Source organism: Miniopterus schreibersii (assembly GCF_964146895.1).
Source record: "Miniopterus schreibersii genome assembly, chromosome: 12".
NCBI classification, from domain to species: domain Eukaryota; kingdom Metazoa; phylum Chordata; class Mammalia; order Chiroptera; family Miniopteridae; genus Miniopterus; species Miniopterus schreibersii.
In genome coordinates, this window is record NC_138112.1 from 47,833,206 (window position 1) to 47,847,757 (window position 14,552).

At 41.0% G+C, this 14,552-nt stretch overlaps 2 protein-coding genes across 6 annotated transcripts in view; one reads left to right on the forward strand and one right to left on the reverse strand.

Moving 5' to 3' along the window:
• Nucleotides 1-9,333, reverse strand: part of UEVLD (UEV and lactate/malate dehyrogenase domains) — a 34,906-nt gene extending 25,573 nt beyond the window's left edge. Inside the window, exons 1-3 of one of the 4 annotated variants that reach the window (XM_081153351.1) lie at nt 9,222-9,333; nt 3,991-4,075; nt 1,123-1,188 (exon numbers count right to left, since the gene is read on the reverse strand). In XM_081153351.1, the coding sequence (XP_081009477.1) occupies nt 1,123-1,188; nt 3,991-4,075; nt 9,222-9,263 (193 nt within the window). In that variant the 5' untranslated portion in view covers nt 9,264-9,333. The remainder of the gene's footprint in view (nt 1-1,122; nt 1,189-3,990; nt 4,076-9,221) is intronic. The other 3 variants (XM_081153353.1, XM_081153354.1, XM_081153352.1) reach the window with 3 other exon arrangements.
• A 110-nt stretch (nt 9,334-9,443) lies between these two features.
• On the forward strand, nt 9,444-14,502 carry MISFA (mitochondrial sheath formation associated; the record flags this gene model as incomplete). Of its 2 annotated transcripts, XM_081153603.1 has the most annotated exons (4): nt 11,686-11,754; nt 12,169-12,257; nt 13,690-13,727; nt 14,386-14,502. In XM_081153603.1, the coding sequence occupies 3 exons, from the start codon at nt 11,686-11,688 to the stop codon at nt 13,709-13,711; spliced, it is 180 nt and encodes a 59-aa protein (XP_081009729.1). In that variant the 3' UTR covers nt 13,712-13,727; nt 14,386-14,502. The 2 variants fall into 2 exon arrangements, 1 of the variants encoding a protein (XP_081009729.1); XR_013999995.1 differs by lacking the exons at nt 11,686-11,754; nt 13,690-13,727; nt 14,386-14,502 and adding an exon at nt 9,444-10,208 and having other exon boundaries at nt 12,169-12,252.
• Nucleotides 14,503-14,552: the final 50 nt, after the last annotated feature.

Consider the following 14,552-nt stretch of genomic DNA (forward strand, 5'->3'; position numbering starts at 1 on the left):
GCACCTACTTTGAAAAAGTCCCTCAAAATATAGCTTCTTGGTGTCTTTTGGGCAATGTATTTTCATCACACAGTGCTCAACCCTTTGTAAGAGACAGCAAATTCCACTGTTCTCTCCCTATTTGGATTCCAGATCCTCCTCAGCCCTTTTTCAGTGCACTTCCTCTTTCAAATGTTCAGTAAGTTAATTTATTCCTAAGCCTTTCAGTCAGTAATAAACTAATGCAATCATTTAACAAGTACTTACCAAGTGTTTTCTATAAGTACAACACTGTATATTATGATTTTGGATGTTATTCCTCCTGGGATTCTTTGCATTTTAAAGGAGAAATTAATTTTTAGTGGTGGAATTTCAGGCACCACTTCATAGAAATATATTGGAACCAACACTTCACTGGTGTTCTTCAAATCACACTATATAAACAATCTCCTGCGATATCTGTCTTAAAGGTTAGTCCTCTTGAACATTGGAGTAAGTAGGTCTGGACAAAGAGGAGGAGTTATGTATAGTAAAGTTAGTGATTTTTTATTTCTTTTTGGGAGAACACTTAGCTATTTTAGCCTGTCAGGTCACCTAAACAGGTCACCTAAAATATGTTGTTCTCTTTGAGCTTTAATGACTCCTGTGTTTAAAATTTTCCTGTTGGGAGTTTGAAGTTCTAGCCTGATACCAGATGTGTGGTCTTAGGTAAATCACTTGACCAGGCTTAGACTCTGTTTCACCTATAGAATGAGGATAATGCTATATCATTCAGAGGAAAGGAAGAGGAACTCTTCATTGACGTAATAAAGAAAAAGGTGGGGATTCCCATGGTCTGCTATGGAAAACAGGGATAATTTTCCACTACAGCAGACCCATGTCTGTCTTGCTCTCCTCTGAAACCTAGCACCTAGCAGAGTAGTGGACACATAGTTGACATTAAATATTTACTGAATTGAGTATGTTGATATTAATTTAGACCTTCCACAACTGGTTCAGTAATCTGCTATATTCAATAAGATTCTGTATAAGATCATATACACATCAAAACACTTTGAGAACATTATGGCACTAAATAAATTTAAGTTCTTATTAAACTGCTCTTTTAGAAAATTCCCACAATTTCTCAGCTTCCACACTTACCCTGATACATCACAGGAACAGTACCAGTGAAATTCAGCAAGTCTTTCTGGGAACTATCTTTGAAAACTGAAAGAAAAAAAAAAGCCTCAAAATGTGCAATCAGAAGTAGGAAAGGGAGTCAAAGTCAACTCAATAGCAGGTAACACACATATGCACATAACACATATTCAGAAACACATTATTTCTAAACACCATCATCTAGGAATCAGTACAAATGTTGACAAAGGAAGATTACTAGATTTTTTGTTTTGTTTTAGAAAGCAGAGCAGGTAAGTAAAAGAACACAGAACTTGTTTTTTTTTTTAAATCCTCACAGGAGGATATTTTTTCCATTGCTTTTCAGAGAGAGAGTGAAAAGGAGAGAGAGAGAAACATCGATGTGAGGAAGATATCGACTAGTTGCCTCCCGCAAGCACCCCAACCGGGGCCGGGATCGAGCCTGCAACCGAGGTATGTGCTCTTGGCTAGAATCGAACCTGGGACCCTTCGGTCGCAGGCCAAACCAGCTAGAGCAGAACATAAGACTTTTGATACTGAAATCCCAAGTTCTAGGCCCACCTTCCGCACTTAGAGGCATGTGACTTTTGGTTACTTTCATCTCTTTGACCTTCAGTTTGATCATCCATAAAATAAAGATAATAAGACTGTGTCATAAAGTTATCATAAGTATCGAATGAGATAATGTGAAAAGTAAAGGATAATAAAATGTGGGGACATTAGCAAATAATTGTCACATGTAACAAATCAGTTACAACCATTTTCAGAAATCAGATTATAACTTTTATAATAAGAAAAAAAAAGTTAGCTTTACTTTTGTTTTTTCAATCTCACCCAAGGATATTTTTCCATTTCTAGTGGAAGGGAGGAAGAAAGGGAGGGGGTGGGAGAGAGGGAGGAATAGAGAGAGAGAGAGAGAGAGAGAGAGGCAGAGAGAGAGAGACAGAGAGAGAGAGAGAGAGAGATATCAATGTGAGTGAGAGAGATATATCAATTGGTTTCCTTCCGAAAAAGCCCTGACCAGGGCCGGGGATCGAGCCTGCAACCGAGGTACGTGCCCTTGGCCAGAATTGAACCTGGACTCTTCAGTCTGCAGGCCGATGCTCTAACCACTGAGTCAAACCAGCCAGCTTAATTTTTGAAAGTGACCTTTTAGAAAGATCAATAATTATTTTCTTTTTTTAAAGTATGTTTTTATTGATTTCAGAAAGAGGAAGGGAGAGGGAGAGATAGAAACATCAATGATGAGAGAGTCATTGATCGGCTGCCTCCTGCACTCCCCCAATGGGATCTAGCCTGCAACTTGGGTATGTACACTGACCGGGAATCAAACAGTGATCTCCTGGATCATAGGTTGATGCTGAACCTCTGAGCCACACCAGCCTGGCAATAATTATTTTCTTTGGTTTCTCTAACTTCATTATTCTCAACCTTTATTCAGTCTTCATATCCCTGAAATTTCAACTTGCCCATCAATAACTGGGACACACTGGTGAAGAACTGATGCCTCTAAGCAGAGGGCAAGACAGACATGGGTACAAACCCCAACTCCATCCCTAACTAGCTTTGTAGTCTTAAGCAATTTATTTAAACTCTCTGAGCCTTGGTTTCTTTATCTGAAAAAATTAAGATGATAATACTTATCTCACAGCTTTGGTTCTAAAAAAAAACAGGTCAGAAAATATAGATAAAGCATTTGGAAGCACATCTGGCATTCAATAAGTAGTAGCTGTTACATCCCCCATCCTAGGCATTTATGCAAAACCAAATAATTAGGTGCCAATCAAAAGATACCAGTCACAGATGGGCCAGAATCTAATAATTTCTTCCACATATAAAATCATCTATTCCTAAGAAATACTTCAATAACTCCTCAAAACTTCTAATATATAAATCTGAATTAGATACATTTTCTTAACCCAGACTAATTCAAATATAAAACATACCCATGTAGAATAAAGAAGTTTTTCAAAACAATATGTTTTAACTAATTCATGGGTCCTGAAATTAATTTAGTGAGTCTCAATCAGCATTTGTTTTTAAATGGAAAGAAATAAATAAAGGAGAAAATTCCAGAGTGCTCACAGTATTTTAATTACGTGTGGGTTGTGGTCAGAAATTTTTGAAAGATAGTAAACTCTTTCTTAGGTAGCCAGCCCCTCTGTACTAAGTGAACAAGATAACTAAAACTTTGTTATTAATAATTTTGAATCAACCATGTATGTGGTAGGCAGAATAATGACCTCCAAAGATATCCAATACCCTAATCCTTGGAACCTGTGAATATGTTAACCTTACTTGGCAAAGAGAATTTTTAGATGTAATTAAGTTAAAGACCTGAGATGGGAAATTATCCTGTATTACTGGAGTAGACCTAATCTAATCACACTGGTCCTTAAAAGCAGGGGACCTTTTCTAGCTATGGATAGAAGGAAATTTGATTACAGAAGGATGGTCAGAGAGATGCAATGTTGCTAGCTTTGAAGATAGTGGAAAGAGACCTGGGGCCAAAGGATGAGGATGACCTTTAGAAACTGAAAAAGGCAAGGAAATGGATTCTCTCCCAGAGCCTCCAGAAAGGATCTGAGACCTGCTGACATCTTGATTTTAGCCCAGACTTCTAACCTACAGAGAGGTAGTAAATATGTGTTGTTTTAAGTCATTAAGTTGTGCTAATCTGTTACAGCAGCAATAGAAAATTAATGATATAAAGTATATTAACTTAAATTTCCTCAGAAATCACAGGTCCCCAAGTATGGTTTAAAATCGGGGATAAAAGAGAGAAATAGGAATTTTAATTTTGTAGCTCTTTAGGAACAAATAATTAATAGTTTATATAATGTAGCAAAAACTAGAGAATACGATTCTTACCATAGGTGTCCATAGAATATCTGAAATGTGGGAAAAACATATTTACATTCTTTAGTTCTTCCACAGTTAGATCCCTGAACTTGTACTGAAAAGAGAAAAATGAGCATGGAATAAGAATAAATCTACAGACAACAGAACAATTACAATTAACATTTAACTGAACACTTACTATGTACTAGGCTCTGGGCATTGAGTTTTACAAACATGAATAGTATTTGATTTAACCCTTTTAATAATGACCCTATGAAGATGAAAATGAAAGCTAGAGAATCAAAATAACCTGCTGAATTAGACAGCAAGTTAAGTAGGGAAGCCAGAGCTCAAACCTAGGACCTGGGCCTTTAAGCACTAAATCAAACTGCCTCCAAATACCTCCTGAAGGCTTAAGAAGTAGGGCAGGGTGTATCTATCACTCCTGTCACCACTGTTCAAGATCCAACTCTTACTCTTGAATACCTCATTCATTCACTTTAAGACACCTTGAATTTCCCTTCCAACCCTTCTGGTACTGCATGTTGGGTTTCAAAGGGAGAACAGAAAGCATGCAAGGGTTTGCAGTCAGAATGAGTGAACCATCTCCTCATTCATCCAGATATACTCCCAGAAACACTACCTTGGTTGCCCTGCGGGCAAAATCATTTAATTTCTTTGAACTTTCTCATTTGCAAAGAGAAATAATACCCACCTTGTAGACTTGTGTTGAGGATTAAACAAAAAAAAAGTATGTTAAGGGTCTATTACCATTCTAAAAATGATTTTGAGAAAATATTTATATTTACAACAGCATCAAAAAGAATAAAGTACTGGGAAATAAATTTAACAAGATGCAAAACTTAGACTCTAAAACCTACAAAACACTGTTGAAAAAATTAAAGTAGGTATAAAAAGAAAGATGTCCCTTGTTGATAGATCAGATACTCCCCAACACATTCAGTAATCAACAATCCTCATCAAAATCCCAGCTGGGTTTTTTAAAAAATTTGTTTGCAAAAATTTTTTAAGTGATTCTTAAATTCATATGGAAACTCAAGGGACCCAGAACAGCCAAAACAATCTTGAAAAAAGAACAAAAAAGTTGGAGGATTCATACTATAATCAAAAGACAAACTATATATATATATATATATATATATATATATATATATATATATATATATATACACACACACACACACACACACACACACACACACACACATATAAAAGATAGACAATAACAAGTGTGGGAGAGGATGTGGAAAAATCAGAACCCTCATATACATATACCACTGCTAGTGGTAATATGGTGCAGCTGCTTTGGAAAAGTCTGGCATTTACTGAAAGATTAAACCCAGAGTTAACATTCAACCCAGCAATTCCACTCTGAGGTATATACCCAAAGAAAAATGAAAACACGTCCACACAAAAACTTGTGCACAACTGTTCATAGCAGCATTATCAACAGCCCAAAAGTAAAAATAATCCAAATATCCATCAGTTGATGAATGGATAAAATGTAATATATCCATAAAATGGAATATTCAGTCATAAAAATAAAGAACTGATATATACTACATGGGTGAACCTTGAAAACATGCTAAGTGAAAGAAACCTGACACAAAAGGTCACATATTGTATGATTTATATGAAATATTCAGAATAGGCAAATCCATAGAAAGAGAAAGTACATTAGTGGGTGCCTAGGGCTGGGGGAGATTGGGAGAAAATGGGGAATGACTGCTAATACATCCTGATACCTCTCTTTGAGCCTTACTTTTTTTTATCTACTAAAGAGAGAGCTCTACAACTTCAACAGGTGTGTGTGAGGATCTCATGGTTAACATATGTAAAAGTGAGATATTAAACAAAATATGTACACAAAATCAGTACAGACCAGAAACAATGAAACAACATAAAGCATATCTAAGTTACAGAAAGGCCTCCAGGAAGAGCTATCTACAATTCACCTTAGAGTCTAGAATGATACGGAAAATTAGAGGGAAGATACTTTTCTTCCTGTAAGGCCATTTTAAGATGGGAAAGAATTTGGCAGAAGAAAAAGCCTATGATTATTAACAACTCGAGGGCAGGAATCATCCTTTCTTCATCTCTGTATCTCCCCACAGCACTTAGCACAGGGTATGCTTTTAATAAATGTAGGCTGATTGGATAGGAGTTAACAAAGAGACAGATTTATATGAAGACAGTGGATGTAGAAAGCAATTGTGATCCACAGGACTGAGCATCAAAACTAAGAACGATCAGTATTAACTACAGGAGGGTGAAATGAGCCCTAGATTCAGTGTCCCTGATTCAGGATAAACAAAAGTGAATGAAATCATGCCAACTCCAAACGCTACACAAATGTACAAAAGGTTGCATTGTTGTCACCTGGAATATACATTTATTTGAACCAAAACAATTTGTTTTGTTTTCTACTTAATCTTATAAGCTGTTTTCTACATCCTTAACATCCTGTGAGAAGGTGATTATTAATGGCTAAAGAAATCGATATACCAGAAATGATTTAACTGCAAAACTGCTATAAAAGGTTGCCCAAAGAGGGCAAAAGCACTCTTCCTTAGGGCTTGAAAACCCAAGTCACTACTACTAGTCAAATATGTGATTTGCCTTTTTGACACCTAAAGAAAAAAAGATCTCTTTTATGTCCTTAAAAAAATAGTCAGGTCATTTTTACTATATGAAACACTATCTTAGTGCAATATTTAAAAAAAAAAATTTTTTTCCAAAATTGATTTTGAGAGAGGGGGGAAAGGAAGAGGGAGAAACATGGACTGGCTGCCTCCTGCACTACCCCAGCTGGGGATCAAGACCACAACCCCCTGACAGAGAATCAAATCCTTCACCTTCTGTGTACAGGACAATGCTTCCGCCAACTGAGCCACACCAGCCAAGGCTTTATGCCTTATTTTTAAAAAGTTTGCATACTCTGAGTCCATAAAGATTCTCCTCTACATTTATCTCTATACGATTTAAAACTTGTCATTTATATTTAAATCTTTAATCCACAAGGAATTTTTAAGTTTGGTAAAAGGTAGGAATCCACTTTTATTTTTTTCCCCACATGGATAATCACTTGTCCCTTTATTTTCCTTTCTGTAGTTATCTGCAGTGCCTCTTTTGTTTTATATTGAAGTTTAAAACATGTGTGAAAATGATTCTACGCCCTCCAGTCTTGTTCCACTGGTTAATTTGTCTATCCTATACCAACACCACAATAAATCTTAATCACTAGTCCTGACATCTGGTAGAGCAAGTCCCCATATCTACTCTTCTTCTGTAAGAATGTCAAGATTATTCTTGGCCTTCTGCCTTTCCAAATAAATTTTAGAATCAGCTTGAAAAGTTCCCAAAATAACGTTAGAATTTCAATTGGATTTGCATTGACTCTAGAGATCAATGTGGAGCCCTGGCCAGGTAGCTCAGTTGGTTAGTGTCCTCCGGATATAAGTTGTGGGTTTGATCCCTGGTCAGGACACATACGAGAAGCAACCAATGAATGCATAAATTAAGTGGAACAACAAATCGATGCCTGTCTGTCTCTCTCCCTTTCTTTCTAATTAATTTTTAAGAAAATCAACCAATAAATGAATTAATAAGTGGAACAACAAAATGGATGTTTCTCTCTGTTTTATCCTCTCTAAAATTAAAATTTTTTATTAACTATAAAATTAAATTTAAAAAATCTGGAGAGGGCTGATTTCTTCATAGTCATGAAGTTGGAATATTTATTTAGGTTGAAATATTTAGACGTTTTATTTGTTTCCAATAAAAAAATTTCACATTCTCCATACAGTTGCTTGATTTTAATGTATTGTTCACAGATTTTTCAGCACTAAAATTAATTCTAGAAATTAAGTTATTATATTAGTTTCCTAGTATGAGGGCTAAGGAACTTCAGAAATATTAGCAGGACTGACTTGTTTCTAACTAGTTTCCTTAATTTACATACCCAACAAATATTAAGCACCTATGCGCCAGACTTTATGTTTTGCACTGATAAAAAAAATTCTTCTAACCGTCTACTCCGCCCTTGAACAAAATCACTCACTCTCTTGTCTTTTTCCTTCATTCCACCTCCACCCAAATTATTTTTTTTTCTACTATCAATTTTAACAATTCTTCCCACTGGACATAATACATCATGCTCCCTCGTTTAAAAACTTAATGGAGTGTTGTTGTTTTTTAAATTTCATGTCTGAAGAGAAAATAGAACTCTAAGCATGGTTATATTTTTCTTCCTACAAGATCTACACCCGACACAGCAGATCAAGTCATTCAAATCGATTACATATATAAACAATTTCAATCATGAGGCTTCAAAATCTCCCATAGGTGTGCCAACTGCCCCAAAGAAGAAAGATTTTTGTTGTTTGTAAATCTAACAAAAATGGCATAAATGGATGGTTTTCCCATGGCGGACGTCTTAAGAAACATTAAGAATCACTTAACCAGAAAACTGGTGAAAAGGCGGGAAGCCTCAGACTATCCCAGGCCGAGGAATCAGGGATCCTGGACTAACCCGGACTAACCCGGAATCTCGCGCTAGTCATGCCCCAGAAACGTAGGCGAGACTCGTGGGCCGGCCCTCCCGGCCGGCCCTTCAACGTCCAGGGGGTCTCCCCGGCCTTCGCGCCCCGGCCATTCCCAGTCTACTCAGGGCGCTCGTTCGCCGCAGTTCCCAGCAGCCCCGCCGCCGTGAGGCGCACGGCTGGGCGAAGCCGCGTCTCGGGCGTCGCAGCTCAGAAGCATGAGTAAGGTTTGTCAATAAATAATGACTCCAAGACGTGATCATCGGTATTTCTGAAAGCAAGGAGAGAGAAGGGGGCGATTCCACCTCCCAGGGACGGACATCTGAGTTGGGTCTTACAAAGGCTGAGCACTGCAAGTCCGTCAAGAAAAAATGGGACCGGCCAGGCGGACAGAAAAGGGAGCGGTTGGGGGACAGGCGAGGGCCAGAAGCCGTCTGAGACCAAGAGAAACTGGAGGCGTAAGAAGGTCTCACACCGGTGGAGGTTGGGGGAGCTCGGAGTTGCGGGTGGAGCCCTAGCGCGGGCCTTGGGAGGGAGAGGCCGGTGGCTTCCCGAAGCCGACCTCGGGCCAGTCCTCCTCGGCTCCCAGCTCCGCGACGAGGGGAGCACACGCCGCTAGGAGGTAGCCCGGCCACGGGTGGAAACGCCCCAGAGACCCCGAGGCCTCGCCCCAGCCCCAGCGCGGCGGGCTGCCCGCACCTTGCCCAGCAGCCGTCTCAGACCCTCGCAGTCGAACTCCATCTCCAGCCGGGTTCCCGCGTCAGGTTCCGCGACCCAGCCCTGGACCTGCTCTCGCACCGGCTCCCGGACGGCGGCCGCCGAGGACCAAACCTCCCGGGCGGCGCAAGGCCCCGCCCCTTCCCAGGCTCGAAGTCCGCCCGCGTTCCACGCCCGGGCCTCGGCGGGGCGCGGCGGGCGGTCTGACCGTCGCGCCAGCGCGAGCCCCGAGCAGCCCCGGAAACGCGTTAGCGCCGCGGGCGGTACGCTCCAGCTTGCTGGAAAGAAACTTGGGGACATCTGTGAAGACAGCACTAGGAAGGACCTGAAGAGAAGCAGTAAAGGAGGTGAAAGCTGCTCGCTCTGTTCTGGAAGAGAGTTTCTCCAAGGAGGTCTTAAATTCAGCAGAGTATCGGAAAAAGATCAAGATCGAATATTGTAGTTGGATGTAGGAAGAAAAAGGTAATGAAACTTAAAACTCAAAGTTTCATGGAGCTACAAGAGGAAAACGGAGCCACCTGAAGCGTCGCCGGAGACCTGGGAGCTAGGGACAGCCCTGGGAGGAGGATGCAGCATCCGGGAGGGGCTGCCTTTTTTAAATTTTTCTCCCCAAGGGAGGTTGCCATAGCCTTGTTGGTGGCAGAGAGAGGAAAAAGCCAGCTGAGAAAAAGACTTTGAAAACAGGAGAGGAGGTAGAATGGTGGATTAGGTCATCTGGAGAAGGAAGGCGAAGATATCCAATATGCAGGCCTTGTTTGGTCTCTTTGATTTGTGAGTTACCTGCTTTGTATTCCTGGCTTGAGCCATTGGGCCTAAAACGCGCAGGACCTGGATATTTTAACTGTCAGGAGGTTGGACTCGCAGTAGAGCGATTGTATTAATAGGAAGACCTAAAGGCAGGAATGCTGTGACTCAATTAGGAGAAGGTGAAAGGCTGGAAGGAGCATTTATTCATTCGACAAACTTTTGGTGAGCATTGACTACTAGATATTTTTCTAGGTCTGATGATGCAGAAGCGAACAAAATAAACAAAAATAACAGCTTTCCTAAGGCTGTCATTCTTTTATTAGTAGGAGGAGAGCAAGACAGTAAATATAATAAATAAGTAAATTAGACTGCATATTAGAAGGTAATTAAGTGTTGTGGGAATAAATTTTTAAAAGGCAGGGTAAGGAGATCAGGGTATGTCCCCTTGAGAGGTGAAACAGTAAGTGTTTCATATAGAGAGGATTCAAAGTAAACTCCTAGACAGGCATGAGCTTGGGGAGGCTTGAAACAGCAAACCTAGTGTGGCTGGAGAAAAGCGAAGTAAGAGGTGAGGAAGCAGAAATAGGCTAAATCAGAAAAATAAGAGGGAGCTACAGCTGGTTTAAGGCAGTGATTCTTCCAGTGTGGTCCCCAGACTTACAGCCTCAGCATAACCTGGAACTTGTTAAAAATACAGATTCTGAGACCCAACCTCAAACATACAAAATCAGAAACTCTGGGGGTGGGGTCAAGCAATCTGTTTTAAGAAGCCTGGGTGATTCTAATGCATGATAAAGTCTGAGAACCACTGTGGTGCTTTGCAGATAAGTGTTACTCTGGCTTGTCATTGCCCTTCACCCGGAGACCAGCAGGCACACACCCACATTTAAACAACTTCTATTGAGCACTCCTTGAAGGAAGGGAGTAGATACTGTAGAGAACCATTGAGACAGCTGAGTAAGAGTGTTGAAAAGAACCTATTGCAGGATTTGGGCTTTGGGTGACTTGGGGGGGGGGGGGGGTTTAAGGAATCACAGCTCCACTTTGGATTGGGTGCTGTCAGAAAGGACAATTCTATAATTGGTTATCTCAGATATCTATAAGATGGGCAAACTAGAGTGACGATAGAGCTGCGATTGGTTTAAAAAAAGCATTGTTCACTAGTATTAGCAGAGAGAAGAGGATGTTTGGTATTTCATGGATTGTACAGTGACCTTGTTTTTGCTTTGACAGAAATTATGAAATGGCCTTGTTTTATTTCATTTTGTCATGGTCTGAATGACCCATCTGATGTTGGTTTTCTGTGAGATTGTTATATCCACAGGAGAATCACATAGCTTAGCTGTGAGTGCCAGCAGGTCAGCTAACAACATTGAGACCAGCTGGGTCAGACCAGTTCCAATGTCAGGGGCTGCTTTTTTATTGATTGGCTTTTACTCTGAAAGAGGAAGCCACTGGAGGGTTTTGAACAGAGGAGTGACCTGATCTGACAGGTTGTATGAGTCATGTGACCAATGATGTCACAATGTCCTACTAGACTCCAACTTCTCCACTAGGGAGTTGGGGATCCCTTGGATCCAAGGACTGGAACTGACATGCCAGACCTCTACCAACTGAGGGTTTCATGAGCATACTCCTTTACCAAGGTCTTGGTGAAAAGTCTTTCACTGTGCAATTGTATCTTAGAAATTGTTTTATCATGATCGTGCTTGGCTGGATGCTTTTTGTTGGCCTTGCATGTTACATGGGCACATTTCCGGAGTTCATGGTAAGTAATGACCTGTAAGTCCCTGGTAGTCAGTCCTGGCTCTGGCTAATTCTCCCAGCTGGGGGTTCTGACCAAATGGGAAAGGTAGTTGAGGTCTCACCACTAATTAGAAGCCAGGATATGGTGGGAACAAAGTTAGTTTCCCAGGCTACTTCCCATCCTATTGAGACATCTTTAAGTCCCCCCTACCCTTAGGTATATAATGTCACTTATTTCAAAATATTTTGGGATTTATAAGGGGCTTGCTGAAGATAGTGCCCAACTTCTGGATTTCAGGCCAAGTTGCTGATCAGGAGAGGGAAGGTAGGCCTTGGAGGGGACTTTTAAGCAGCCCTTCCAGTAACATACAGAGGCAGTTACCTACTGCGGCAACGAGCAGAGCCATGTCTGCCTTTAAATTTCTTTCTGACCCAGCCTCCAACTCTGAGGTGGAAAGAGAAGTGGCCTGTTCAGGAGAGCAAGGCCCAACGGAGCAGTCAGGCTTTGGATGAAGATCTGCAACTGTGAGTGTTGATCAGGTCTGTTAAGCTGAATTCCTCCCTTTCCAGGGAACTTGGTAGAACCCTGAAATCTCAGTGGAGAGTTTATATTCCTCTGGAAAATCTAATAAACTGTAGAAGGGGAAATGATTGGGGAGGTAGATGGCTGGAATGTAAGCAGAGATCTCTGGACTTGATAGCCTCTCACACTCTTTCCACTAGACCAGCCTGCATTAACAACATGTCTTTTTGGCAAACCATCCCCTGGGTTTCTCATATCCCACCCCATTTCATTCAGACGTGTTTTTTCAAAGATGTTTCCGTAGTTAAAGAAACTTAACTCTGAGTCTTAGTAATGTACCAGCTACAGGAGCAAGTTTCCTGGGACGGTAACTCTGGAAGGCAAGGGTATCAAGTCCCAGCCCCAGATGCACTAAGAGCAAGGCATGATGGTGGTGCTTTTTCCCCCCTCAACCTGCCCCAGAATTCCTATGAAAGTATTGGTACAACACAGTCAGACCTCTGTGGAGGTGGTGGTGGTGGGGGGATGTGGATGGATGCCCTGGGCACTTGTTTAGCTGAGATACTGCCGAACTGTGTTCCCGACCAAACCATGAAAACTAACCTGTGCCTCAGTTTCTCCAACTGTAAAATGAGCATCACAGCCCATCTTCTTTCTCTTCTGAGGGAAGCTGTGAGGATTCTTACCTTGCATGAAGGTTTAACTGTGCTATTTCACAAAATTCAAGATGTATTTCCTTGGCCAGGTAGCTCAGTTGGTTAGAGCATCCTCCCGATACACCAAATCAGTGTTTCACTCTCTCCCTTCCTTCCTCTCTCTAAAAATCTATCAACAAATTAAAAAATTTAAAATTTTCTTTGAATAGCCTAACATCACATATAAAGTAATTGCTCATAGCATACCTAGCCACTTAATCCTCCCAATTAATCCAGGGTATTTTTTGTATTTTACATAGGATTTTTTTTTTTTTTTGCATTTGATTGCATAAAGCCAATAGTCAAAATATTGGCAGGTGATGAGTTAAGAAAGATCTGATGCCAGCTAAATCCCAACCACATAGAGTCACCAGAGAACAGGGCCCTTCTGATAAAGGTCTTTGCTCCAACACACCTAGCATCCTGGCAAACCATCCCACAGCTACTCACTCTGACTGGTCCCCAAGGTCACAGGAGCTGATGTCACAATTGGTATCTGAGCCCTGTCCCCCAAAATGGCCATGGCAAGCCATTTCAGTTCAGATTAGACCACAAAGCTCCTCAGCCAGGAGCTATCATGCTGGGCCATCCACCATCAGGTCTTGAATGAAGACAGCCCAGTCCCCAGGACTCAGGGAATAGACACACCTTTCGGAACCACCCATTTGCCCCTGCACACACCACCAGCTGAGCCAGGAGCCCGCAATGATCGTTGTCTTATGGATGCTTCTCATTGCAGGAACAATGTGGAAGGGATATAAGTATCCCCCGGGAGGGGTAAGTGTGCCTTCAACTTTGTCTCTATTCCTACTTTGAAATGTATTCCCCCAGATAAATGAACTAAGCATCAAAATCCAACTAACTCTAGTAACTTTAGAAACAAATACGCTTTATTAAAAAAAGTTATGTAGCTTACCTACTTCTATTATTATTCACTTTCTACTTACAGTTGGAAGTTTCCTCTGTTTTCATGTGATCTTTTATTCATATTTTCCTAAGAGTCTATTCTTTTTCAGTTTCTTTCAAAGAAACTGGAGGTGTATAGGTAAAGATTTCTCGGGCCCAAGCTCAAAGCTGCCTGACATGGATGACCTAGTCTTGTTCTCATGGGACATTTTATATGCTGCTCTTCAATACCATTTCTCAGATGAGCCCACACAAAGAACCCCTACTTAACTCTCCCTCAAGTAAACACTGGTCTCTAATGGTTCTGGTGGCACATGTTTCTGTTCTTTCTCCTCCTGTTGGACCTTGGATATTTGTCCTTTCTCTGCCTCTTGTCAGCTCCCATACTACTAAGCCCCTCTGACAATTGAGATCAGAGGCATTAGGTGACAGAATTGGACACAGCTACCCCTGCCTGCCCTTGGCAAGGAGGGCAATGACCTCAACCCACACTAAGCATGACCCACCTGACATACTTTTTTCCCTTCAGACCCCGCTGGAAACAAACAAAGATGATCCTGGTGAAGTAATGCAGCTCTGAAGCTCACCTGACTGGCTGTACAGTTCGTTGTTGGTTTCACATAAAGTAGTTGCACGTTATTTTTGTCACATTTTATGTAAAAATTCACCGTACTTTTTAAGATAAAGATTTGGTAT